The following is a 27,081-nucleotide window of genomic DNA, read 5'->3' as shown; positions in this document are numbered from 1 at the left end:
GGATTAATGTAACTGGGTCAGTACAGGAGGAAATATGTCCCTAATTTCAGATGGTGAGTAAAGCAGGCTGCAAAGCATGAGAATTATAAGTGTAGCTATCTCAGGCCCCCCTAGTTGCCGTTTTCAAGCCACTGAAACTCTGATCTCTCTTTCAACATGGGCTGGGGGAGTGGAGTGAGACAGAGGTATTTTTAGGAAAGAGAGAGAAATGTGCTCAGCCAGCTGCAATGCCACATCTGGGAGGGCTCTCAAACAACTGCTCACAGAAAGGCTTTCCAAGTGGCAGAAGGAACTGAAGCACTTCACCCAAAACACCAAGAAGTGTTTCCCATACTGTCTTGCCCTGGGAAAGACAGAGCAGCAGCTGCTTGCTGCAAAACAGAGATCAGGACTTACAGTCTCTCTTGGTGCTTTGCAGCAGGTGGAAGAGCAGGAGATGAGGAGAAACAGGGTGTGTGGTGATGGCTGAGTGAGTCAGGGGAGAGGGCAGGTAGCTAAAGGAGCTCTTGTAGACAAATAAGAGAGCCACGTGCACCAGCACGTGCATTTTCCCCTGCTCAGTGGTGCTGCTTATAGGGACCAGTACGCTCTGACCCACACACCAGCTGAAGAAAGAGAAGTACAGCGCAGAGATCCTCCACTTACCGCCTGAACATGCCCATGTTTAGTAGCTGGGTCATTACTGAGCCTTCCACTGCACCAAAAAATTTTCCAGTCTGCAAGCACAAGAAAGGAAAAAAAAAAACCCAGAACAGAGTGTCAACAGTAAAATTTCCAAATGCTCGATGGCTCCAGCTGATCCAGTCTGTCTGGAGGCCTGCTACACATAACGAGCGTTTCATAAGGAGGTAAGGCTGAGCTTTATCCCTTGGCTGGCTGGAAAGCTTGAGGGAGGACTTCCCCCATCACCAGCTGGGCATCCTGCACCATTCCTACCGCACTTCGAAATGATTTAGCCCACGTAAGTCCCTGCAGCTTGCAACAGAAAAAGGCAGATTCTCAAGCTGCACAGACCCTGCACGGTGATTCTCTGGCAGCCTGGGCTCTCCTGTGGGTTTTTGTGAACCCACATTCACTGAATCTGAGTGCCCAAGTCTCCTTCCGCTTGAGCCTCTCTGCCTGCCTGCGGCCGCAGCAGCTTCGGAAACCTCTGTTCTCCTGCTGCCCGAGGCGAACTGACTCACCACGCGTGCACACATTTATTTAGGTAGCAAACACAATCTGACAACTCACTGCTGTGCAAGTTTGGAGCAGGCAGTAACCCAAACCAACACAACACACGCTGACCCATCCCTCTAGCTGACAAACTACACCCTGGCATGGCCAGAGCTGTGCCAGCACAGGCTCCACCCTGGCACAAGTTGCATTTGTGGGGGTAACAACCCCCAAATTTCACTTGCACACCTGGACTAAAAGTGGAGCTCATGGCTCTCTGGTCACATTTACGTTTTGGAGTCAATAACCTCAAATACAGTCCTAATCTCAAATCTGGAAACCACTGCTCGAAAGACTTGTTCAAATAAACAACAGCTCTGGCTTTCCTGATTACTAAGCCATGACAAATCTATTACAAAAAATGCTTTGAATCTGCCAAATCCACTGCTCTGTTTGCAAGCAAGTAAATAAAATACTCATAAATAATAAAAATGCAGATATGAGCTGTCTATCTATTTTCCTGGCTCATGGGTCTTGACATAGTAAATAGCTTCTATATGTTATGGAACTGTTCATGCAGTTTGAGGGGCATTTTACATTTCCACTGATAGGCTAGCAGTCATTTAGCACATATTAGGAGATGACAGATGACTTCATTTATCTAAGTGGGGCATTTCCACTAAAAAAACACACACACACAAAACTTAGGCAGATTTACCTAAAATCACATGGTAATCATCTAGCAGTAGTGTTACATGGTTATGAGCCTCTTCCCAACAGGCTTTCCAAGGCATTTCACTGTATAAATCGATACATAACATCAACTCCCCTTCAAGCATTTAGGCTGTAATCATCTCAGACATATAGCCAAATGTGTCTGAGCAAGCCCTAACTTTTTTTTTTATCTCCCTTGCTCATTCAATCTGATTAGGGTGGTGAGGAGGCCAGCTGCTTCCATTTAATACCAGTCTGCAGCCCCAGCAGGAGTTGGAGCTGTGGGATTTAATGCAGTGCAAGCTGCAGCTGGTGTGGCAAGGACAGGGGGCCACTGCAGGACTCCAAATGGGCCCAACCCTGTCCAGAGGTGCTGATGTCTGACTGAATTTATCCAGGTAGGATGCCATTCCTATAGGTACAAGTATGAGGAGCTATTAGCATAATTGCAAGTAAGGCCTAGGGAATGTGCTCAGAAAAGCATCAGCAAACTGGCCTTTAACACTGAATCAGACATTGAAAGCTTGCTGCTGTTTTAGGTACCCTGTGCAGGTGGCAACACAGGAAAGCATCACTTGGCAGCAACCAAAGTGGTCCTGTACTGAAGCGACACCTTGCAAAGCAGGTGTCATTACAACCTGCTTCCTCCAGTGACTGGCTGCTGCTCTCCTAGACACCCCTCTGCTGTGCTTCTCCTAACTCCCAGCTCTGCACAGATTTCCACGGGCCCTTGCAATTTCAGAGGTTCACAGCACAAAGCATCACCTCTGTCATCCTGCAGGACACACACTGCAACACAGCCCCCTGCAGCTGAGAGCGTACAGGTACATATGCAGGCTAAGCATGGGAAGGAGATGCATCCTGGAGCACACATATGGCTAAAAAGGTATATCACTGCTTACAAACATATATGTGTCACAGAATAATAGAATAGTTTGGGTTGGAAGGGACCTTCAAAGGTCATCTAGTCCAACCCCCTGCCATGAGTAGGGACATCTTCAACCAGATCAGGTTGCTCAGAGCCCCATCCAGCCTGGCCTTGCATGTCTCCAGGGATGGGGCATCTATCTCCTCTCTGGGCAGCCTGTGCCAGTATTTTACCACTCTTCATGTCCATGCTTTGCTGGCTCATTGAGCAATTTGCACTTTGGGATCTTGGCTTTTTAGCTGTCAACCTGCACCCTGTCCCTGCAGTCCCCCCTGGGCAGAGCTTGCAGACATACCCTATGAGATGCCTCAGGCAGAAGGCAGCATCCTAGAGAAAGAGTTTTAGTGAGTGAGGGGGCATCTGGATGCAGCATGTGGAGGGAGCTCCAGACCTGTGATGTGCAGCTGTGTCTCCATCTGGCAGCAAAACATAGTTAAAAACTTGGGGGCGATTGTGGGGCCACAGCTACAAACATCAGCAGAAACGTAGGGGAGAGAAGCCCTCACTGCAGCACAGCCTGGGCCTATCACATATTTTCCCTTCCTCCCCTGCCCTAGATTGCCTGATCCTCCTCCTCACCCACTCCCTTCTCCCGGCCCTGGCTAGTAACTCTTTGCTCCCTTCATGATGAGTCTGGATGGGGGGGATTAGCCCGAATTAAGAGATTTACTCATTCTTTCACAAGTAATCCTGCCAGGAGCTTCCAACTCGTCACTCATTAAAATCCGGAGTCCTCCTTTCTTCTGCAGTGGCTTCTGGCTACTGGTAAGCTTCCTGCTGCCTTCAGGCAGAGGATATTAGAGCTGATCCCCCATCCCAATCCCCCATCCCCAGGGCAGAGTGGAGCTGAGCACACTGTAAAGCACCACAGACCCAAAGGAACAAGCAAGGAGATGGAACAAAACATCTCAGAGTCCCCGAACTGGGTCTCTGGTGCCAGCCACTTGCCCAGCGGCTGTAAGGACATAGGTAATTAGGCACCTCTCTGCTCTTCTTAGCTGGGCCACTCTTGTTGGTCCTGGTGTCAGGTACAAGGCAGGAAGGGACAACAGCAAATTAGCTGACTTCTCCAGAAAGGCAAAAACCCCACAAAAATCCAGGTACGGGATTTTTTTTTTCCATTAAGTTAAAGGATGCAGTGAGGGAAGAGTGTGGCATGGGGGCAGGAAAGACCATATAGCAGCAAGTGATCCCACACAGCAGCATTCAGGGAGCAAGGTTATTAAACCTGGGGTATGGATTTAATGCTGCTGCTGTCTTGAATTCCCTGTAGGGTTTAACAGTCTGGACACTCATGGTACCACTGGGAAATAAAAGCAGTAACTGGAACAAGATAAAGAAATCAGCAGAAAAGTAGTGGTAAACTCTCTGAGGTCAGGGGAGGTAACAGCTAGAGGAGATGACAGCTCTGGTGCCTGCCAAAATTCCTGATCTCGGAGGCATGTGGATGATGCTTATAATTTAACCAAATCCACTATAATGCCATGTTTTTGCTAGTCAGGTCTTTCAGAGACGAGCTTTTTGAAAAACCCATTTTCCATAAGATGCAGGAAAAATACAAAGATAGAACCCAGGAGGCCAGTGCTTCTTTTTTGACACACCTAGTCATTGTAGGGGCACTTTTACTGGAATATTTAGTGAGTGGGGTAGGTCACTTTCCCGACAGAGAAGAGGCCGGTTATTCCTTGCAATGTGCCCTTCTTGCTATCTGTCTGTATTACCCCTTGGTGCCACTATGTTGCTGATTCATTTTGCTTTGTGAGCCTCAGCAGTTCTTATCTCGGCCCCTCTGAACTCACTGCATAGTGGCTGCAGAATTCATCATCTCACCTTTTTCTTTTGCCAGTCTATTTGGAAAATTCTAACCAACACAAGTCCAGATGGGAAACCATGGCACTTCTATTGGTGACATTCTCTGACTAAATATCCATCTAAAAATGTATTCTTTCTTTTCTGTCCCAGCTGCTTTGAGATCAATGCCACTGCTTCACACTTCACTCTTTAACAGACTCTTGTAAGGGATGCTGTTAAAGGCTTTTAGAAAAACTGAAATGCAGTAGGTCATCCATTCTCCCTTATCTCCTGATTTACTCACAATTTCAAAGAACTACAGCTGATAAGACAGGTTTTCTTCCTTTATAGAAGCTGTGCTGCTTGTCCCAGACATATCCATCGGGTGTTCTATTACTTTATATTTAATTGCCATTTCAACCTGCTTGTCACATCTTGAAGAAAGTAAGTTCTGGGATCAGATCTACTGCTTTTTGGAAATACGCATACAGTATTTGTGAACTCCAGTACTAGGGCAATTTCAATGAAACTCCACGCTTCTGTCAGTAAAAAAACTGCTTCATTTCCCATTTCTTGTATGAGCCCACTTTTGATATTGACTTATTGCTTTGTAGCTTATGGAACTGCTCCAACACGTTACTTTCTGACATCCAAATCTATGGCCTTTTATTATTTTGAAACAAATAGCTCCGTGATGAATTTACTGGAGAGCAGAAAAGTATAGCTAAACCGTGCAGTGGCTGGTAGTGTTGACTTTACCCAGGCTGCAGGGGATGTCACATCACAAACTGTGCCCCTTCAGCTCCCTAGAAACGGTCATAGAGGCACTGGCAGCAGGAGGAAAAGGAAGCAATTTCAGTTGCTTATATTTTTGTCAGTATTCTAGTATTTTTCCTTACTTCTTTCACCTCCGCAAGTCCACTAAATCATCCAGTTCTTCAGATGTGCTCCTGTTTCCAATTTGCTTAAATGATTTTGTCTTCATTTTTGCCTTTGGCATTTTGCTCTTACCATCCCCTAAGTTTTCTTTCCTGAAGAATGCCTATCTCAATTTCAGAGGTGTCCAAGAGTGCTGCTCCCTTCCCTTCCCTTCCCTTCCCTTCCCTTCCCTTCCCTTCCCTTCCCTTCCCTTCCCTTCCCTTCCCTTCCCTTCCCTTCCCTTCCCTTCCCTTCCCTTCCCTTCCCTTCATCAGGTCACACCTGCCTTCTGGGGCTGTCTCAGATCATCTTTCAGTAGCACTTGCACCAACGGAAAGGAGTCTGATTTCCTCACTTCTGATAAAGAGATATTTTGGCCAGTTCTTTCCTTTATCACTGCAAACTCATTCTTCACCTAGGATGTGCTGTCACTCTGCTGGGAGGCTTCCCCCTCACCACACAGCTGAATTTAAATTTAAATACCATGGCCACCCTTATTACACAATTGAACTTCATTTGTTTTAACCAGCTCTGGTGGGTTATTTAGGAACAAGCCAAGCACACTCTCCTTCTGCTTTTATGCTCTCTTACCTCTGCAGGTCTTTTGGAAACAAGTATAAAGCCGTTATTATCAATGAGGAAGCAATTCAGGATCTGCAGAGATGAAAGAGAAGCAACATTAAAGACAGTTTTTTCCGTGGTTGTCTGCTATGTGCCGCTGTGTGCAGGATGGAGCGGTGTGGGCTTGTGCTTATGGCAACAGCCTCAGCATTTCCACACCTCACCTACCACGGATTTGACACAATTGACTTGTCCTTCTCTGCCTCCATTTTAAGGTATTGAGTTTGTGAGCTGACTGTGACAGACTGCCTCTTGCCAAGGCTGTGTGCAGGCCTAGCAAGCTCTAAGCCACACTTAGGAAGACAAGACATCCTGCAGGAAGTGACAGAATATTTGGAGAGCACTTCTCTTTAGTAAAATGCTACCTAATGCATTCCATCTTCAGATTTCAGAGTTTTATAACCACTCATGAAATAACTCTTTCCTCACCATTGAGTATCAGTGTTGGTCTTTATTTTGCAGAGCAGAAAATGGAGGCCAAGAGTTTAGATGAAAACCTTTAGGTCTCACAGGGAAAAACAGGGGAAATCCTATGTGAACATAGAAGGAAAATTCTCTGGTGATCCCACTGTCCAGAGCAGAGGAGCCCCTGTCCCAAATACAGCTGAGACCAAGGCTGAAGCATTGGAATAAATGCAAAGAGGGGTGTCAAGGATGCATGTCATGCTGACAGGCACTCTCTGTGGCAGCCTTGGGAAGCCAGTGAGACAGTCTTAGAGAACATGGACTCTCCTTAGAGTCACTGGCTGGAATCCCCATGCCCCTGCCCGGGCTCAGCTCACAGTTCATAGCTAAGGAAGATCTAAACTGCAGGTTTGACTCAACAGCATGAGGTTCTGCCCCAGCTGTGCAGCCTCTTGTGAGGAGATGACAGGCTACACCTGACTTTTGGAGAGACAAAGACCTCCAAAGAGCAGGTGGTCAATCACACCCATCACAGGTATAGAGAAGAAATCTGGGCAACTTACCTCATCCTGACAGCTTAGTGGACAGGCACCGTCCAAGGCACTGCACTGGAAAGGAAACGCAGGGCATTAACCATGGCATGATCTCATCTTAGTCTCCTTCTTGGGACTGCTGAGCTAAAGTTCTCCATACCAGCATCTCATAAAACTCTGCGATTTAGCTGGCATTTCCAAGACAAGCTCTACAGCATGCACCAGTACCACCTCTTGTGTTGGCCACTAAGTGGCTTTGCAAATTCACCACCTCTCTGAGCAACGTTCCCTTTGCTGAGGGCTCTGATCCTGCACATGCCTCCCTATGTGCTTCCAGCAGCACCTGTGCACCTCAAGCAGAGACTCGCTAATGAAGGGGGCAGTGTCAAGTTCTCCGGCTGCGAAAGCAAAGATTATTGTGCACCATTGAGAAACTGGCATGCATTCCAGCCTCTGCGAGTATCTGGACTGAACACATGGCGTGATATTTCAGATTCTTCTCAGGCAGGGATTTTTGTTGTTGTTGCTGTTGGTTTCTTTATTCTGCAGACAGCTAATGATAAAATAGGATGTGAATGGTGCTCCTGTAGCCCAAGGCACCATCCATTTGTTTCACTTAGAATTTCTGCGTACTGGACTTGACATGTGTTTCACAACATTGAACCGGGTGGGGACGTGAAGGGTTAAGTGGTGAGTAACAAAGCCCTTCAGGTGCTTATTGATTTCATAATTGTTCTGAGTTTGCTGTGGCTGCGTGTGTCTGTCTCTTTGTGTTATTTTTTAATGTTATTTTCTCCAGCAGCAGAGGCAAGAAAGCTGACATGGTGTTGCCATTTCTGTACACGGGGTCCCTTTCTTGCCAGAGGTTTTCTGGGGTCAGGGAAGGACGCTGATGTGTCACGTAGACTCCCTGCTCTCAGCCAGCTGCCCTTTATTTCTGCAAAACCATTATAAATAAGCCTCAGCCCCCTTTCTGGATGATTCTCAGTAACAAGAGGTGAATTTGCCCTTTCAAACCAAAATAAGACCATTATTTTCAGTTAGAATTTGTTTCTCCTTTTGAGTTTTGCAGACCAGAGCCAACAGTTTCAGGTTTCTGTCCCTCTGCTCAACTTCAGAGGAGTCTCAGAAATGCCTGAGTTTGCTTCAACCCCTGTGGCTTTGCAATATCACATGCTCATGCTCCAACTCCAGCTGTTTTTTTGAGGGTCTAGGGATGATGGTTTAAAAACAGGCTTTTGCCCACAGTTGCAAGCATCGTCTCACCCCTGCCTCACCGCAAAATAGCATTGGGTTGTTTTGTTTCCCTGGATGTACACATAGAGGTGGCCCTGTACTTCATCCCTGGTGTGTTCCTTCCTTTGGTCAGCAGAGAATTATGGCTACAACGAACCACCATTACAGCCTTGGGGGTTAACAAATACAGAGTCCAGAGCTCAGAAACTGGAGCAGAAACCCAAGTGAACCAGAGTGGTATCCCATAAGAAGGGCCTATGTCTCACAGCATCTGCCTCAGCAGTTTGAGGACTGAGTCCTGCTGCCACTACTCTTCCAGACCCGGAGAAGCTCCAGCAGTGCTTAGTGCAATACTGGCCATGCAGCATTGGAAGCGCAGTGAGGAGCCTGATCTGAGAGTACCACCAGCTTGCAGGGAGCCCCTGAGAGGGTGCAGAGCTGAACCTGAGCTCCCTGCATCCTCTGAAACCACATCTACTGCCTTATGGGCAGTAGAGACCAGCCTACCTCACAGCATCCTCCTGCTGTTGGTCAGGTCTCCGAAACACTGCGACCCAGAGCCCTTTCAGCTTTGCCAAAGACCCTTAATTACTGTGAAGACAAACACAGCCTATGACAGGCTTGAACTATCTCCAGTGACTACAGGCAAGGGACAGTGCCTATAATATGCTGGCACACAAACGACACAATTACGAAGCCGCGCTGTGCTGAGGCACGCCGGGATGCCTCCCCGTCCCCAGCTTTTGTCTACTTACATCACTGTCATTGGGCTGGGAGACAGGAAGCACAGCATGGACATCCAAAGGGTCACAGCATGTGGTGAAGCAGGAGAGAGAGAGAAAACAAAATCTGTTAGTCATTCCTCTGTTAAACAGCGGTCTCGTCCTGCGAAACCATACGCAGGCTTTTTTCATACCAGCACCTACCAGGGCCGTGGCGTGCAGGCACTTGGTACACAGGCCTCCTTTCAGCTTCTTTAATAAGCCTTCCTAGTCTCACTTAACGCCCATGTGGGCTTGTTTGTGTGAGAACTGCCTGGGTATGGCCCTCAGGAGATTTTTTAAAATGAAGCTCTCTGCTGATGCTTCAGGATGTGCTCATGTGCTTTGCAGAAGTATTTTTAGCTCAGGTTAGGTTTATGTGATCTCCCACCTGTGAGGATGCTCCCAGCAAGCAGCCTCGTGCCTCCTCCTCTCTGTTACACCCATCTGATGGCAGTTCCCTCTCCTGACAGCAGAGAGCCGCTTCTGCCCTGCGCTGCTTTGATTCTTTCAGTCTCGCCTCTCCAGAATACCTCCTCGAAAGCAAAGCCTGGGGCCAAAACCCCTGGGTGGTAAAGGAAAAGTGTTTCACTTTTCCTGCCTCTCAGACTTGGTGGTGGGTTGTTTTAATTATTCCACTTCTCTCAGTCCAGCAAGTGTCCAAAATTAGGACAATACTGAAAGCTTATCCCTGAAGCAAATAATTTTGACTTTGGCAAGCTGGTAGCATTTCGTTACCATTAGCAAGCTGATAAGAGAGGGCAGGGGATTTTTTTTCCATGTGCCCAAAATTGCAGATTTCCATGAGGTTTCTGAAAGGCTGAATGAGCACAAACATATTTCCACAATTAAATGTGTCATATGCAGCAGAGCTAATGCCAGGCCAGGATGCTGACACCGTCAACATGGCATTTGCGGAACAGACTCATGGCTCACACAGCATTAGTGCCGTCAAAGGATTACGGAAATGTGTGACTTCAAACTAATCTACTTCATAAATCTTTTAATATGAATTCCACAAAAGCCCTCATCAAAACGTCATCGGATATGATGTAACATAGCAGTGACCTAGCTGAGAAAGAGTATTAAATTGTCTCTGCCTGATTGCTGATGCTCCTACCTGTTGCATGGCCATCCAAAATTTGCGTTGGAGCAACTCCAGCTTAATTTGCACACCCACCGCTATGAGAAACAAAAAAGAGGGAGGAGGAAAAGAGGAATGTGCAAGAGAGAGAAAAGACAAGCACAAGTTAGGAAAAGAGGAATAAATATTCACCCAAAGTAATGGGACGGAAATCCCAATTGCAACCTGCTTCCAGGTGTGAAGGAGAAGCATCGGGGGATCAGCGCTGAGTCAGACTGCCAAGTGAGAGTCAGAGGTTTAACAAAGTAGAGGAAAAGGCGACACTGGCTGCTGTACCGAGGTAATGACATCCCCCTCCCACTAACCACTACAGAGCTACGAACAAATTAACAAAAAAAAAAAACCCAAACCAAATAACAACACAAACCACCAGAAAAACCTCAGGAGAGTAAGCATGTGAGCTTTAATCTCTGTCTTTTGTAGCTTTGCCTGGCCAGAACAGATGTTTCTGATCACCCCAGCCTCACCTCCAGCACCACACAGCATCAATCAGAAATAAAGCAGGTCAGCATGAGGAAGGGATTCAAAAACCCACCTGTCTCAAGGGGAGACCACACTGATTTAGATTGCTCCTAAACCACTACAGAAGTACAGAAATATGAATGCCACTTGATGGAAAAGTGTCAATTAGAAGTAGTGCTTCGTTACCCAGTCCCAGCCTAGTGCATGCTCCACTAAGCACAAGTGTGTGTGTGTGTGTCTTTCTTAATGAAGAGCGTCCTAATTTCTCGGCTTAATTTCTCTTCTATTCCCAGCATCATGTTCCTGAAGTAAGGCATAGTTCCACATGAGAAGAAATAGTGCAGGGTCTCCCTGACAGAATAACCTGGCTGTCCCTGGGTAGGCTGACTACAAGTACACATAATAACCAGTGCAGTCATGCACAGCCTGGCATGGCAACGGGGAACAACAGGGCTGTGTGTCAACTAGTTGAATCCAAGAGCTCTGCAGGAATTGCAGCCTCCAGCAGGACCTTGAAATAGAATATAAAGTGCAAGTAGAGGGAGAAAAAGGAGTACAGAGGGAGAGTTAGAGCCCTTTTCACAACAGCCAATATCAGGCAGATGAAGTGTTGCTGTTTCTACAGATTTCCTCTGAATTAGCAGGAGCTTCAAAGCCTGGAACAGATCCTTTAAATCTGAATCACACCGTGTGGGTGCTTTTAAGATAACAGTATGATCTGGTGCTCTAATTCAGATGGGTATGAATTAAAACCGGAGTATGCAATAGTGTATTTTTTTTTTGCAGCACGAACAGAGATCTTGGCACCTGGCATTGGCTCCGCCTTTTATACCAGTGTCAGTGTCCTTCTTGTCACATTCCCACTGCTAGTACATCTTACAAAATTCTATTCACAGATGCATTTCTCATCCAGCTCTCCCTGCTGTAGACTGAACCTGACTGCCTGTACGTGGGGGAAATTAATGATTTTGTAGAGCTGCCTTGCCCTAAGCCTCGCAGAGCACAAACCAGACACAACAAGGAATGCAAACAAGGTAAAAAGGATGGGGCTGAGTCCAGCCCAGGTGAAGATTCATCAGCTTCAGTGGGGCTATCGCAGGCATGGCTTGGCTTGGTGCCTCTGCTGATAAACTGGCAGTCCACGGCAGAAGGCAAATGGTGCTGTTACTGCTGAGCCCAATGATATTCAGGTGTCCGATTTGGTATGCAGCTTTAAATATTTTGTTGTCCTCTAAAACCATCTCAAGAAAGAGTTATTCCCCTTATGACAGCAGATCACACCAATGGGACTGAACATTATCCAGGACGTAGAGTTTTTATGAGACTTAAAGACAAGTTGATACCTTCAGAACTAACCTTGCAGTGCAGAGCCCTACTGAGTCCCTCACGTTTGTGCCAGTGGGAACATCTGCCCTCAAATTATTCTTCAGGAGCTTTGCCCCTGGTTGTGTATCCTTGCCTCTGCCCAGGAGGCATGAGTAGCATGTACCAAACTTGGACAGAGTTGCCTGCAACATGAGGAAGGAGAGTACCTGGGGGCTTGCAATAGTGGCTGATGGCAGGCATAGAAAGCAGAGTCTCCTAGCTCTCTTCTTCTTCCTTCCACATTGCTCACAGCCATGTCTAACTGGTCTGTGCCATCTGTCAACAAGCCCCATCCTTTGGATGCAATCTTTGCAGCTCTAACCTCTCCATAGGGCTTGAGCTTACCCATCTTTTCTGCACCAGCCCTTTCTTTCCTTCCCAATGGTCCAGGAAACATTTCTAGCTATTCCCCATGGAGCTGCATAGAGCACCCCTCTCCTCCTCACATCACAGCACAGTCTGAAGAGGACAATGAAAGCAAAGCTGGGGCCTTGCAGACAGGTTTGTCTGTCTGGATGGTGCCCATCACAGGGAACAGTTTGAGAGGGATTGCTCCATGCTCCTGCCTGGTAGCACCACTCCTCACCAGTCGTGGTGGATTGGCAGCACCCGGCAAGAACTATAAGAAACTTCCACGCATTCACGTGATCTGAGGAAGACGTGTATGCTGAGGAGAAACAGGCCACAAACACCCTTCCAGTGCTAGTAACAAGAGTTGCCTGAGCACCTTGAGGCTGTTGGTGAGGACAGGTAGAAAGGAGGAAAGCAGTGATTCAGTCTGAGGTAAGGATGATGCTACAGCTCGGGTGGGAGTGAGAAAACCAGAATAACCCTCCTCTCTGCTTATTCCAAAGTGCAACTGATTGTTAATCAGCCTTTTTGCTCTGGTGTCAAAGAGCACGCTGCAGGAGCAGGAAGGTCTGAGGCCCGTGAAATGATGTGTGGCCCTGGTGTGCAGCACAGCAACAACCGTAGAGTCCTTTGAGAGACCGTGGCTAATAGTCATATTCCTACTAATGTGCAAACAACCTGCGCAACTGTAGGATCCCAGCAGTGAAATAAAACACAAGGACAAGCAACGCTGCACACGTCGCCTAGTCAGACGTTCCCTCATCATGTCAGTGAGCCACCCAGCCCTGTGCGTGACTCCTCACCAGCAGGCACCCTGCCTGCAAACCAAAGCAGCGCCCACTGCATGGCTGCAGCCGCTTTCTCCGGACTTGTGTGCTGCCATTTACCGTGGAGATAAGAGTCTGCCCCTCCACCTGTTCATCCCTCCGTTGAGCATGTCTGCCTCATTAGCTCATCCTCTGCGTGTGTCTCTTTCTGTCTGCCTTCCCTGGCTCCTCTCTTTGATGATCCATATGCTGTTCTCATAAGGAGCTTTTCCCCAAGATTTAATTCTTGGGCCTGCCGCACAACAAAAAGGCACAACGAAGAGTCACAAGATTACATCCTGTAGAGTGCTTATCAAGATGTACCTTGCCATTCATAACCTGTTTTCATGGCAGCCGGTCCAATGGTTAAATAAAACCCATCATTCAAGGGAAGAAGGTGCCAGAGCAGCAAAGCAGCCCTGCCTGTACTGTCTATTTGCATTGCCCATTCTCTGTTTCTGAAATATTCCCATTTTCCCTCTTGAGCCAGCAGCGGAGCTGCCCTGCTCAGAATTTTACTTGGAGTGTCCTAAAAATTTTACTTTAAAAATAACTTTCAGGCAAATTAAAATTAACAAAGGCCCAAACCAAGGGCAGTATGTCTATGATGAACCTGACAGAAGAGGCAGTTCAAGTGGATCAGTAAAAGAGTAATTATTGCAAATGTGAGCTGCCAAGGTCCTCAGCAAGCTGGAGGAAGGCAAGCGAGGGGTCAGATTTTGGGGGGGCAGGCTGCAGGAGCCCATGGGAGAGCACAGAGGGAAGCCTGACAGAGGCAGTGGGTTGGATTCAGGTGCTTACAGCACCCCTGTACCAATAGGCTGTGTCAGGGAGGGCAGGGGATGCCTCTGTTATGGTGTGGATGTAACCGCACCCCACACTTGTGCTGAACATGGGGGCTGAGCACGCTCTACCCACCACATACCAAATCCAGGGGAGCAAACTGTGGGTGCAAATAGCCTCACCCATTCCCCGTGGTCCAACTATCCCCTACCAGCACTCCTCAAGTTTTCCCTGAATCCCCAAGGAAACTGAGACTGGGTTGTGCTGCATGCAGGCAGGGGAGCATTACAGCAGCCCCGGCGCTCAGCTGCTGGGGATGCTTGGTGTGGCTGGGCAGGATGCAGCCAGCCCTATGTCTGCCGGCACCTCTCACTTAAATCGCTGTCTCAGACACACTGCTTCCCCCCGTTGTCTCCGGAGGACCAGTGGGAAGGGGGTGACCTGCTCCCAAGCCCCTGGCTTTCTCTCCTGCTGCCTTGCCTTGGCTGCAGCCGCTTGCCTAACCCCTATACTAAACCCAAGGCTCATCTCTCCTCCTCCTCCTCGTGCCTTTCTCTCTGGGTTTATTGTCATCAGCCATACCAGGCAGGGGAGGGATGGAAAGAGGGGAGGAGGCATTCAGCTCGGTGCCTCCTCTCATAACCTGTGCCTGACCAACCTGCCTCCGAGGGGGCTGCAAGGAGCTCCCCCCATCCTGGCATCTCCTCACCCCTCCTCTATCCCCTTGGCTCCCCGCACCCTGAGAAGGATGGCGGCAAAGCGGGGAGGAGGGAGAGAGAGGGACTGACAGCAACTGCCCTTTCTCCAGGATGGGTTGAGAGAAATGAAATCCTCCCGAGCTCCTTCCTCTGGGTGTTTGGGAGCAGATCCTGCCTGCCTGGCGGGGTGACTCCTCTGCACTGTCTGTGCGCGCTCCTGTGTGTGTGCTGTGCCACCGCAGATGTACCCCCAGCTGTCACTTCCCTGCGCGCAGTCGCTCCCTCTCCCGCCTCTCTCTCTCTTTCCCTCTCCCCCTATTTATTATTTACGGAGGATTACAGTCCCTTTCCCACGCTGCCATCTCACCGTGCGGCTCCTCTGCCCTCCGTGCGGGGCGAGCGGCTGGCTAGGAGGGGCTCCTGGAAAGTAAGAGAGCCAAGAGCCCAGCTGGCAACCGAGGGACTTACTGCTGGATTTGCTTTGGGATTGTACCGGGTTCGCTAGAAGAGCTGCTGTTCTCACAGGAGGTTCCGTTCCACACAGAGAGAGGTAAGTAGAGATGTCTCCCTTTTGTATTTCCCCCATCCCTTCCTTGGCTATGCGAGATCAGTGGGGCTGCCCCCCAGGAACCGGCTCCCCTAGGGAGAAAAGCAGTGGCTGGGGGTAGCACTGTCTGCCAGACAGCACGGTGCAGGAGTCTTGGTTGTGTGAGGCTGATGGGCAGCGAGCTTCCCGATAAGGCAGAACGACAACCCTGCCGCAGAGGCTGCTGGTACTGGTTCCAGTCCAGTTTCAGCACGGGCAACTGGGAGCAACTTCTCCCAGCTGTGAATGGCACCAGCGTTTTTCACTGCAGCTCGGGCAGCTCAGGTGCTGTGGTCACCAGGTGCCTGGCAGCTCCCGGAAAGCTCTGGCTTCTGTGCCCTCCTCAGGGCTGTGAGAGGGGCCAGCACACAAGGTGCCACTCACCTGGCCCATGGTGGCTTTGCTAAGTCTCAGCTGTCTTAGTAAGAACAGCCTAAAATGGAGAAGTGAGGATCAGAATTGGACAGGTCCAGCATTCAGTAAACAGGCTTAAGGCTGAGAAGTGTGTATATATGTAAGTGTGTGTATGTGTGCATGTACGATTTCACTCACAAAGCTCACAGACATGACCACAGGACATGAAGTGAAGGATACTGTTTCACGAGTGGAGACAAAAATAAGTCCCAAGTTGCTTCCAGCATCCCTGCACGATTTCTGAACTTTTGGGCAGAAGGTACAGCACTGAGGGTGGGGGTGAAACACAGCACAGAGAAACTTCACAGCCTTTTCCAGCACTGCCTGGGAGGCGAGTGGGAGAATGAGGTCCCAAATGAGCTGATGTGAAGCCCCCTATGGACAGGGATATGTATGTGAGCGTTAGTATGCGTGTGCATGTATATACATGTGCATATATACACATGCACAGACACGTGCAGACATACATCCCACTCAGGGCATTCTGCCCCCCTTCTCTTGCTGCCTGCCCAGTTTATTACTGCCACTGCACCTCATGCTAATTAAGCGAGACATGTAAAATTGGAGCTCTCCCATTGTGGGGAGAGAGGATGCCCCAGGCCCCACCAAATGGACCATCAGGTAGCCTAAACGCGGCATGTCCAGCACATCCCTGATGGCAACAGTGTTGAGCAGGGTATAGCGCTGCTCTGCTGTCGGTGCCTGATCTGCCAGCCAAGGATGGAGGGAGAAACGAAGATGTAATTTGGGAAGGACTGGAGCAGCTGCTATCGCAGGGTTTAAAGAAGAAAACCCTTAAAAGACAGCGGGACCCTTAAAGGCACACAGAGACTCATCACAAAGCAGGGAACATTTCTGGCAGTGAGGAGGAGGGAGCACCTTTCCAGAATTGCAGACCATTTTTCTTCTGAGCTTTGTCACTCAGGTCTGTTGGGGGGTGGGGGGTGGATCCTCCTCTAACTGCTGTGGGCAAACAACATTTGCAAGGGAATTATTCCACATGAGCGGAAGGCTTGCGGGAGTTGTCTCCCCGTCAGACATCAGTGCTGTCTCTGTTTGCGTATCTTGCCCACTTGGAGGAATTATGGTAAATCCTGAGTAAAGGGGCTGTTTGCAAAGAGAAAGGGGGGAAGCCCTCTTATGCAATTTTCATACCAGATCATAGATTTACCCTTGCCTCCAGCAAAGTGAATGCCACAGGCTAGCAAGGTGCACCCCCAGCTCGGATATCTTCATCAGCTACTCCAGCTCCCTGCCCTTCCTCCGGCTTTTCTCAAACTGAAGTGGAAAGGATTTTCTAGGCTTTTCAGCATCACAGAAAGCCGATGAAGGCAAACCCGCGTCTCGGTGCAGCAGGGAGGGCCAGCAGCAGCACAGGGCCATGAGGATACCTGGAGAGGAGCATCCAGGGAGCAGCAGAGGCTGTAACAGGATGGGGACAGGCTTCAGCCTGTGTGAGGGCATTTCTAGGCAGTTCTTCAGTGACTCTTCAGCATTTGCCTGTTGCTGATTCAAAAGAGAGACCAAGCAGTTTCCTTCACTTGCCATGTTTGGTTACAAGCAGCTGCTTACACCGTTTGACATCTGTCCCAGCCATGAGTGTCTAAAGCCATAATTCAAATGATCATACTGGGATGCTCCTGCCAGCTGGGTAATGCTCCAGAGTGCGACACCACGACACACAATCCAGTTCTCAGTGGGAAGGAGCTGGAGTTGGAGTCCAGGGGGCTGTTTCTGTCCCTGCTGCATGGAAATACACTGTAACACATACCTTATTCCTGCCATGGCTTTACCAATATGCTGGCTCACAAAAATGCTTTGTGTGGCTGAAGCCATCCTAATAGCAAGAATATTTTCTTTCTATAAACCAGTTCGATTCCAGGCTGGAGAGATCAAGGAAAAGTTGCTCCACCTGTGAGGGGTGGGATTACATGAAACATGGTTTTATTCACATTGCAAAAACAAGCAGTTGAAAGTTAGGAAATGTTGGGATTCAGGGCAGCGTGCCATCTGCACCGGGTTGCAGCCCTGACTGGTGGGATCACACGCTGTATTTTCAGAAGCTGCCTCATTCAGGGCACCAGCTACACGATGCTCAGGGAGTGAAGCAGGGGGCTGTTATTTAATTTTTTTTTTTGGTATTGCAAAGTGCTTGTCTGTTTTATTTGTTTACTGCCTGCCATCCAAACCCTGCAGGCAATACATCATTATTCATTGTCTTGTGGTGTTCTGAAGATGTTTGCTGCTGCAATTGCCTCGTAGCTGATGATAGAGAATTTATGCTTTTGATGAGGCAAAAGAGAGTGGTTATTTTCCTTGCTTTTGAAGGGAAATGAGACTTCCCATTTAGCCACATGGGGAAGGAGCAGCAGGTGCAGGACCAGAGCTTGGGGCCTCTTGGCTCTTGGTGCCACTGAGCCCTCCAGACTGTACCAGTTTGCTGGCAAAGCTGCCAGCATTTTGGAAAACAGCTGTGAGCACTCAGCAGTTCTGCAAAATGGCCCCTAGGGTCTCATGTTGGGCACCCACAAAATTAGGAATGCATAGACTGTGGCTACATGCCAAAACTGAGGGTTGATATTTAATGCTGACCATATAAAAATAGCCTTATTTATGACAACATCCTCATTGTAAGTGGAAGTATCATGTGTCCTTTGCACTGAGTATGGGACAGGGTCTTGTGAAAAAAAGAAACAGGACCTGCTGGGGTAAGCAAAGGCTGTGTTGTAAGGCATACATACAAGTGGCTGAATTGAGGTTGTGCAGGTATTAACTTACATTTAAATGCTTGGCTTTGCAAACCAAATGGCATAATTTATCATATGACAATTTAAAAAAAAAAAAAGACAATTTCTTGATTCTTTTTGGATGAATGGGAAAACAAGAGACTTTCCATTATTTATACACTGCAATGTCCCACATCCACCCCAGGAAGGACTGAGACTTAAATTTACAGCAAGGCCATACAAATCTGAACTTCAAGACTGACTGCAAGCAAAGGCTGTTACTTTGAAGAGAAGCCCTGCTACCACATTTGTCCTCACTCCAAGGAGGCTGGGAAGCTGGGGAGCTTCCTTTCCCATGGACCATGCCCTCAGATGAGGAGTAAAAAAGTAGGACCACACCCTCAGTCTGGAGAGGAGCTGCTACAGGCAGTTTAGCACTCATCACTCAGGTTCTCTTTCCATACCCGATGAGAGTCTCAGCTGCTGGTGCTCCCCAAAGCAGGGTGTGCTGCTGCTGCGGCTGTGAGGTACCTGAGAATTTTGCTGTGAGGTACCTGAGTGGGGGCAGAGGGGCTGAAGGTGTGCCCTGCTCTCCACACCACTTGCATTTACTGGTTTCGATGGGATATGAACATTGCCCAACCTGTATCTATTCTGTGGCTGCAAACCCTCCAGAAAACTAACGTCAGATCATATGTGAAGACCCTCTCCAGCCTCAGCAAGCTCTGCAGCATGGGCTGTGGTGTGCGTGCTAACCCAGATGCATCCAAATAGCCTGGTGGGAGCTCTGGGTTGTGAGAGCTGTCACCGCATCTTGTTGAGCTATAGGCAATGTTCCCAGCTTGTAAAGAGCATGTGTTCCAGAGATACTCAGGCACCCCTGGAGCTACAGGCTGCAGCCCAGACCCCAGGCAGTTTGTGTGGACTTTGCAGGGATGCCCCTCTTGGATGCTCTGGGAAGGTGATGGACGTCAATGGGGAAGGGCAAGAAGAGCTCCAGGCTCTCTCTTACAGGCAGCGTCGCCAACTTCATGCCGCAGTGGCAACTAAGTGAAACATATCTATGCAACTTAGGAAGGCAGAAAGAGGTCTCCTTCAGAGTTCAGTATAAATGCATCGTGTGAGAACAATGAGAGTCAGCCTTTCCTTGGGATGTTTGCCAGGAGCTGTGTGCGTGCTGGGTCACTGATCCCCTTATGATAAGAGGCAGAGAGGATTTTTACTGCTGGCATCTCATGCTCTGCCCCACCGCTGTGCATGCATGGATGATCCCTGCCCCTGTGCACATGCCTGGGGCTCAGGCTTGTGAAGTGAGGCAGCAGTGAAGTTCTTCCCTTGTCCCACCATGTTTTCTATCTCCTTCGTCTCCTGCTCCAACTGCCAAAGTGGCAAGTCACTACCCTCGCAGCCAGGGGTCTCATCCTGAGAGGCCTGCAGCTGGGAATGAGCAGCCAAGGTGCTGGGTGAGGAAGAGAGGAAGGGACTCTTCTCAGCAACTGTGGTGACAGCAGTTCTCCATCACGTTGGCTTCTCCACCAGAAGCAAAAGTAACAAGTGTCAAGCACTAGGAAGGCTAGTGAGCTTGCAGGCCTGGGTGTATTGCTATGAAAAAAGGCAAAGCCAGTTCTTGGGCTAATGCAGACAAGAAGGATGGCAAACAAGCAGGTACGGGACATTTTGTGTGCAGAGGACTACCCAAGCTTGCAGAAGCCCATCTGATTCTAGGAATAAGGAAGCACAAGGAGAAAGGCTTATGGCTGAATTGCCTTGGCCCCCATAAGATATAACAGGGGTTTCTTGATACTGATCTGGAAGCCTCTTGATTTGGCAGTCTGGCCACACTGTTTGACAGATGTCTGCCCTAGTGCCCCAAGGACAGAACTGTGAACTGAGAGCTTACACTAATAAAAAACCTTACATTTTCCTGTTTCCCTGCTAAATTGATGCACCTCCATCTACTGCTCTGTGCATGTAAATGTATGTCTCATTTCAGACAGGCTGGCACCTTCCCTCTTACAGACCTGCTGCATCCTTTAGGTCTCCCTAATAAGAGACTCAGGGAAGGTACTGGGTCACCTCAAAATTTCTAAGCCCTCAGAGAATCCTTCACAAATATGGGCCCATACATACCCTCCTTCTTGAATACCACCTGAATAAAAACAAGAAAGAGATTACTTTAGGATTCGGGGCACCAACCAACTAAGTAGTGTGGAAAACATCTATGTGTGTGTTGGGGAGGGGAATGAGGACCACAGAACCAGGATTCTCACTCCAAGCCGCTTTCTCTGCCCGGAGCCTCTCCCTGGGCTGTGCCACCCACCCACACCCCTGGGGTAGGGTCGGCAGGAAGGGGGGAATGGCATTTTAAATGCCAGTGAGCTGAAGGATACTCGTGAGGTGTAAAGGAGAAATGGGGAGCAGAAGCATGGCTCCCTCAGACCTGCTGGGTCAGGAGCGGCCACAGTCCTTCTGTCAAGGATTAAGGGCATGAGCTGCTGTTGACCACAGGATTAACCCCTGCAGGAAATTAAAGTCATAGAAAAGGCTCTTCACTCCACAGCTGAGAGAATGAGAAAAACTGGGATCTGGATTAGAATTGGCAGGGCTGGTGACAAGCCACCACCCACAGCCAACTGTTCTGGGCTGGATCAGAAAATGTTATCTCAGTCTTTATGTAGAACCCCCATCCACATCTCACTCAGTTACCAGTTTTTGCCAGCAGAGTGAGAAGAAAGACAACATCACTCCGTGGCAAGAAAAAAAGAGCAGGAAACTGGGTAGCCAGCTCACGTGTCCCTCTTCTGAGCCCCTCTCCCACTCCCTCACCCACTTCGCTTCTCAGCTGCCTTCCTTTCACATGGAGGAAACATGCACGTGGTTTGTCGCGTTCGGAGAAGATGCTGGCACACACATGGCTGGATTTCTTCCTGTCAGCTGCCCCCTCAGCTCTCCTCCTGCTGCTGCTCTGGGCCTCCTCCATCTGCCGCACTCTCACTGTGCTGGGACTTTCCTGTCACTCCTGTGTTGGATATCCCGCTGTCCCCACCTGCTTCCACAGCTTCCCAAGGAATCCCACATCTCTGTGGCAATCTGGGTCTTTCCCATCGGTGCTACCCGCCCTGGCTTCCCTTCAGATGCTCTGTGCTTTCTCAGAGGGTTTAACGGGGCCTGATGCCTTTGATACTTCCAGCCCTTCCAATATCTCCAAATTTTGCTATTGTGCATTGGTCAAGGAGGTTTGGCATGCAAATAATGCTTCCTGCTTAAGGTACGGGACGAGGAATCAAGAAAACTGGCTTCTCTCCTGATTTTGGCACCAGCTCATCAGAAAACTTTGGGAAAGCCCCACCAAAACTCCTTTAGTCTATGTAACTTTGATAAGCCCTACAAATCACCACTGCAGGACAGGAGAGTATTTACAAGCCCAAGTGATCCAGTGCAAGCCCTGTACTTCGCAGCTTTGAAAATCTTGAGTGGGGAACTGATGTGGGCTCATGCCAAGGTATCAAGAGCTGGGCAGCTGAAATTTCAGCCAGCCAAACTCATCAGCCAGTTTTACCTCTATCGTAGTTTACCTCTCCATAAAATGGGGATAAAATTGATTTTTCTTGGAGGGGCCTAGGGCGGAAACATTTTTTAACACCAATCACATTTGCGTTTCAGAGGTGCCTACGCATTGCTATTCCAAAAATCAGAAGCTTTCTGACCTCTTCATATCCCAGAGAACAGGATAAAGCTTTTATTCACACAAAGTCAGGAATGTGGCAGAGTCCCTTACAACACCAAGGAGGTTTTGCACTCTTCCTACTTTACAGCTTTCTATACGAAGTGTTTTGTATAGGTGTGATCGATCATTGCAAGTCAGATGGCACCATTTCTTCTGCAGCTGGGTTTCTCGTGTGAATTTAAAATGTGCTTTCCATTGATTGTGACAGCAAAACACTAATGAATCCTGAACACATGTGTTAATCAGCAAGTGCTGGAAATGAAGCCCCCAGCTATTTAGCTTAGAAGCTCACTAGGGCAGCAACACACACTGTATGTTTCTACAGAGCTGCTGAGCTTGGCTGCCACCTCTGGGTGCTTTTGCAGTCCAAATAAACAATAAATGAGGAGCTGAAACAAGGTGACCTCTTGTGGTCAATAATTTGCTAAACTGACCTACCAAATTGGGGGACCAAGAATGGGCATCATCTCCATGCCATCTAAACCCACTTGTGGTACTGTCAAGGGCACAATTCCCCACTAGGACTCATCAGACAGGTTACTTAATTAACTTCTGGTTGCTGTGATCAGATCCTATGGCTGCTGTGTCTCCCTGCCCTCTGTGTGTCAGCTCTTCTCCCCCAAGGGCTGATGCAGGAACAAAATACAGAACAATGCACTTTAATCACTGGAGTACCACTGTCCCCCACATTATGGGTGATGATAATAAAACAGGAATCCTAAAAGCAACAAGGAAAGGCGAGGAAAAAAAGAGAAACTCCTTAAAGTGTCCTCCCTCACCCTGCTGCATTTCCGATAAAGGCTAAAGCAATTCAGCATTGGAAAGGCGAAAGGGACTTTGCCACCTCTTGTCAAGGAGAGTGTGGGAGAGGGATGAACGTCAGCGTATGCTTCCTGATAATTTATTGCTGGCATCTGTTGCAGCCTCTGGTACCTACCCTTTTGTAATATAGGTCACCCGCATGCCCTGCCACTGCTCGTAATCCAGGCTGTTAACGGGGAGTCTGATCTCTGAGCCATGATCCAAGGGTTAGTGCTAGGGACTAGGAGAGATAATCAGAGACAGAGGTTGCTGGGCTCTGTTTCTGACTGCGACTCATCCGAGTGACACAGTCACCTGTCTCTCCAGCCTCAGTGTCCCTGTCTACCTACCTAGAGCAGAGACACTACTGGTTACAACCTCAGCCTTGCTTCTGAGGGGTCATTAAATATAAAATAACACAACCACCACCTACAACTGTGGTAAGGGCCATTCGTAAAGTAGATGGAAATCTTTGGATGAAAGATATCACAAAATTGGGAAGTGTAACTAAACCAGAATGTGGATGCAGGGAACTGAAACCCTCCCTACCCTCACAGTGTGCTCCTTGAGACCTGGCTTATGAAGGCTTGGGCTTTAGAGTGATGCTGCAAACATTACTGGTATCTGGGCAGGGAGAAGTGAAGCACAAGAGAGTGGTAGTGCCTGCTGTAGCTTTTGTGCTCTGGCAAGTGCAGTAGAGTCATTACAATCTCCCCAGCATCTCCTCCCCAGCAGTAAAGTTCCCTGTTCAAGCTAATTAGGGGAATCCTCATTAGAGAGTCCTCTAGAGTCTGTCAGCAGGCCAAATGTCCAAGTGGCACTTCAGCTCAGTGTATTTTTGGCCACCAGAGCCCATGGGCCAGAAATTGATGATTTCATTCTGTTGCTTTGAGCTGAAACTAAAAAAGTTGTCTTTTACTGTCCTATATCAAATGGCAAGAAGAAAAGGCCATCACCAGCCCCACAGGCTGCCCTGTTCATTTCTCCAGAATCTGGGAAAAAGAATCAACTCCAAGCACATGGAGGAAAGCTCAGGACAGTGTGTCCCATGGATCACAGGGGATTCAGCTGACACGTTGCTCCAGGTAGAAGGAACCATCTAGTAAGCCTGGGAAAAGACTAATGCCTGGTTATGGAGCCCTTGGGTGACTTCAGAGCATTCTGAGCTCCAGCGATGCAGATCAGCCTCGAGCCCCCAAACCCAGGCAATGCCACGCTAGTTCAGAATGGATGGCATGGTGCCTCTCCTCTTGGGCTGGTGGTGTATGGGAGACACTCCTAGGTCTGGCAGAGTCCTTGCTGCTGGAAAAGTCCCTGGCTGTCAGGCTGAAAGCAGCTGGATAGATTTGGTGGTGCTCTGGAGAGTCTGGAGGTGTGGGCAGGTGTTAGTTGTCCCAGGACTATTGGGGTTCCCAGTGCTGCGTTGGCAGTGAGTGCAGCTGGCCTGGTGCTCTGCAGAGCAGAAGGCATCTCTTGGGCCACAGTAAAACAGTTAATTAAGTCAGAATTAAAGACAACTCAGAGAAAACCTTTTAGAAAGACACTCTCAAAAGTCTTTTCTGTCTCCTTGCTCTCTCCTGGCTGCAGAATACTAATCTCTAAGGGCCTAAAGTGCTTATGGGCGATAGATGCATGGGAGAAACTGGTTTTTTTTCTGCATCGTTGGAATTAAAATTGCTCATAAACATACTACTTCAAGGCCTAAATGCAGAAGCTTATTGTCCCTTACACTTCAGCAGTCAGGAACCGCTACCTATCCCAAATCTACTGCTCTGCCACCTGAACTTATTCTTGGAGAAGCAGGTAGTTTTGTGCAAGTCATGGAAGTCACAAAAGAATTCCTGGCATGTGTGCAGGCCCAACTCTTTGTACACATTTGTAAAAGTAAGCTAGATTTGCACCTATATCTGCATATATACATGAAGACAGCTGCTTTAAAGTCATAAACGTGTATGAGCACACAAAGGGTGGCTGCTATCTATGGGGCGGGGAGTATTGTGTTTATGTGACATGCATTTAAAATAATCTTGGGTTTATCAAGGCGTCTCCATCTTCATGCATGTTGCAGTGCAGGAGACAGCATTAAAGCCTGAACAGGTGTTAATCACTATGCACTGTAATAAATTCTAAACATAGGGAAAAGGCTTATTTATACACGGCTGCTCCTCCCACCCTGCACTTTGTGCTTGAGCTTTGGTGCTGCCTGAGAGGGAGAGGCGCCGATGAGGTACCAGAAACTAGTGCCAGAGCTGGACTTGCCCTGCCAGAGCACCAGGAGTGAGAGGCAGAGACCCTCACCCTGTCACCATCCTTGCACCTGGGTATGCTGGTCCTGCTCCAGCCCCGCACTGTCCCCTGGGGATGTTGTGGCCAAATTGCAGAGAGTAGCAAGAGGAATGGGGGGGATACCAGCCCATGGCCTGAGTGGGGGCCTGGGCTGAGGGGACCCCACAGAGGGAAGCTATGCCACAAAGCACCCAAGGAAGCTGTTTTGCTTTGTTTTAAAGCTTAGCCCCCCTGATTGGAGCCAAGCCAGCTGATACAGATGGGGTGTTACAAAACAGAGCCAAAAGGCAAGAGTGCAAGGAACAGAGCTATCTATAACCCTGACAAAGTTAGACGGAGTGAAGGTGGGGAAAGGGGAAAGACAGAGCATGGCTGGCAGCCCCTGATGCCAAGAGCAAGGACGCGATCGTTTGGCGACAGGATTTGGAGCTGATCGACTCCCGCTATCCAGCAGGCAGATAAGGCTCTGTGGCTGTCAGCTTAACTCTGCCGTTTATTCCTGTGCTGTAGGGAGTTAAATAGAGCACACGGAAAGCCTGCAGCCGAGGAGAGAAAGTCAAGGAGGGAGAGGGAAGGAAGAGGCTGTAACTGGACAGTGCCTGGGCAGGCGGGTGGCAGTGACTGCGGGCAGAGCCCCTCCAGGTAAGTGCTTACAGCTTTTCATCCTCCTTGTTAATACTGACAGCCAGGGACAGGAGACTTGAGGGGTGGCATTTATGATGGAGGCATTGATATGGGGGAAGCTGAAAGTCTCCTTCTCAGCCAGGGTGAGTGCAAGCACCTACTGGGGACAGCTATTTGTTGCGGCTTCTCCTTTAGCAGGGACTACAGAGAAAGGGCTCCAGCTCGGTTTGGGGAATGGGGGCTGCAGTAGGTGAAGGTTGGATTAGTTTTGGTGCCATGAGGGGTATTAATCTATTTGGTGCACTGGCATTTGGGTAAATTATCTAAATAGCCTTGCAAAATGTACTAGTTTAGGCACTGAACCTACTTGTCTTTCTCACCGAGATGCTAATTTAAATATATGATTTACATTCCTATATAATATAAATCAGTCATGGGAGCCTGGGGGAGGGGGAGCAGCTGGCACGTGTGTGGGGAGAGTGTCCCGGTGGGAGCACAGCGCCCAGCTAAAATAAAGGCTGTAGATGTTGTCAGAGCCACACAGAGGGGATGGAGGATGGTTTATTTCTGTATCTTGGTTGGAATGTGTCCCTCTAACTGCTGCTGTGTCTGTGGGTGGCACGTCAAAAGCAAGCAGGGGAACAGGAGGGTCTGCGGTGTTTTCCCTTTTCCTGCTTGCCTGTATAAAAAAGGGAAGCAGGAGAGAAGGAGGAACCTGTTGTCAGCCTTTTATTGTCAGGGGAGAGTTTATGGTCTTTGGGTTTCTAATTAGATTGAGCATTTTTCCTTCTTCTAATTAAGATGTAATTCCTCTCTTTTCAACACTCCTGTTCAAGTCTCCCCTGCCCCAGGTCCTCCTTTCTCCTCCGAGGCTTGCTTGCTCCTCAGCTCCTGCAGTTGCTGCAGTGTGGAATCCCCAAGCTGGAGCTGTGTGTTTGCTCAGCCCTTCTCTTGCCATCACATCCATTTTACCTTCAAACAGAAAGGAAGTGCTGGTGGGGAATTCGGGGAGGGGGGAGAAGTGGCTTCGCAGCTGCTGGTGCCCAGACCTCAGAGAGCCTGAGCCGTGCGACAGGGGAAGGATGCACAGGTGGTACCAGCCTGTGTGGTGGTAAGAGAGAATGAGCTGGAGTCTGCTGCCCTGGCAGCAGCACCTCAGCAATTCATCCCGTTAACCTTGAGCACGAGGCTAATGTAGCTCCTGTAGCAGACGATTCAAGCACAGACTTGTCTCTTCGCCACTTAG

The 27,081-nt window shown here is 48.8% G+C and overlaps 1 protein-coding gene across 1 annotated transcript in view; it reads right to left on the bottom strand.

Annotated features, from left to right (window-relative positions):
• CACNA2D4 (calcium voltage-gated channel auxiliary subunit alpha2delta 4) overlaps nt 1–27,081 on the bottom strand; it is a gene marked incomplete at both ends in the record, with an annotated part of 131,005 nt that overhangs the window by 15,268 nt on the left and 88,656 nt on the right. Inside the window, 5 exons of the mRNA XM_080352552.1 lie at nt 646–716; nt 6,098–6,160; nt 7,096–7,140; nt 9,057–9,071; nt 10,183–10,244. Of these exons, the coding sequence (XP_080208678.1) occupies nt 646–716; nt 6,098–6,160; nt 7,096–7,140; nt 9,057–9,071; nt 10,183–10,244 (256 nt within the window). The remainder of the gene's footprint in view (nt 1–645; nt 717–6,097; nt 6,161–7,095; nt 7,141–9,056; nt 9,072–10,182; nt 10,245–27,081) is intronic.

The sequence above is a fragment of the Nesoenas mayeri genome (assembly GCF_963082525.1).
Source record: "Nesoenas mayeri genome assembly, chromosome: 1".
Classification (NCBI taxonomy): domain Eukaryota; kingdom Metazoa; phylum Chordata; class Aves; order Columbiformes; family Columbidae; genus Nesoenas; species Nesoenas mayeri.
Note: the sequence above shows the minus strand (reverse complement) of the source record. Positions and strands in the feature narration are given on the sequence as shown.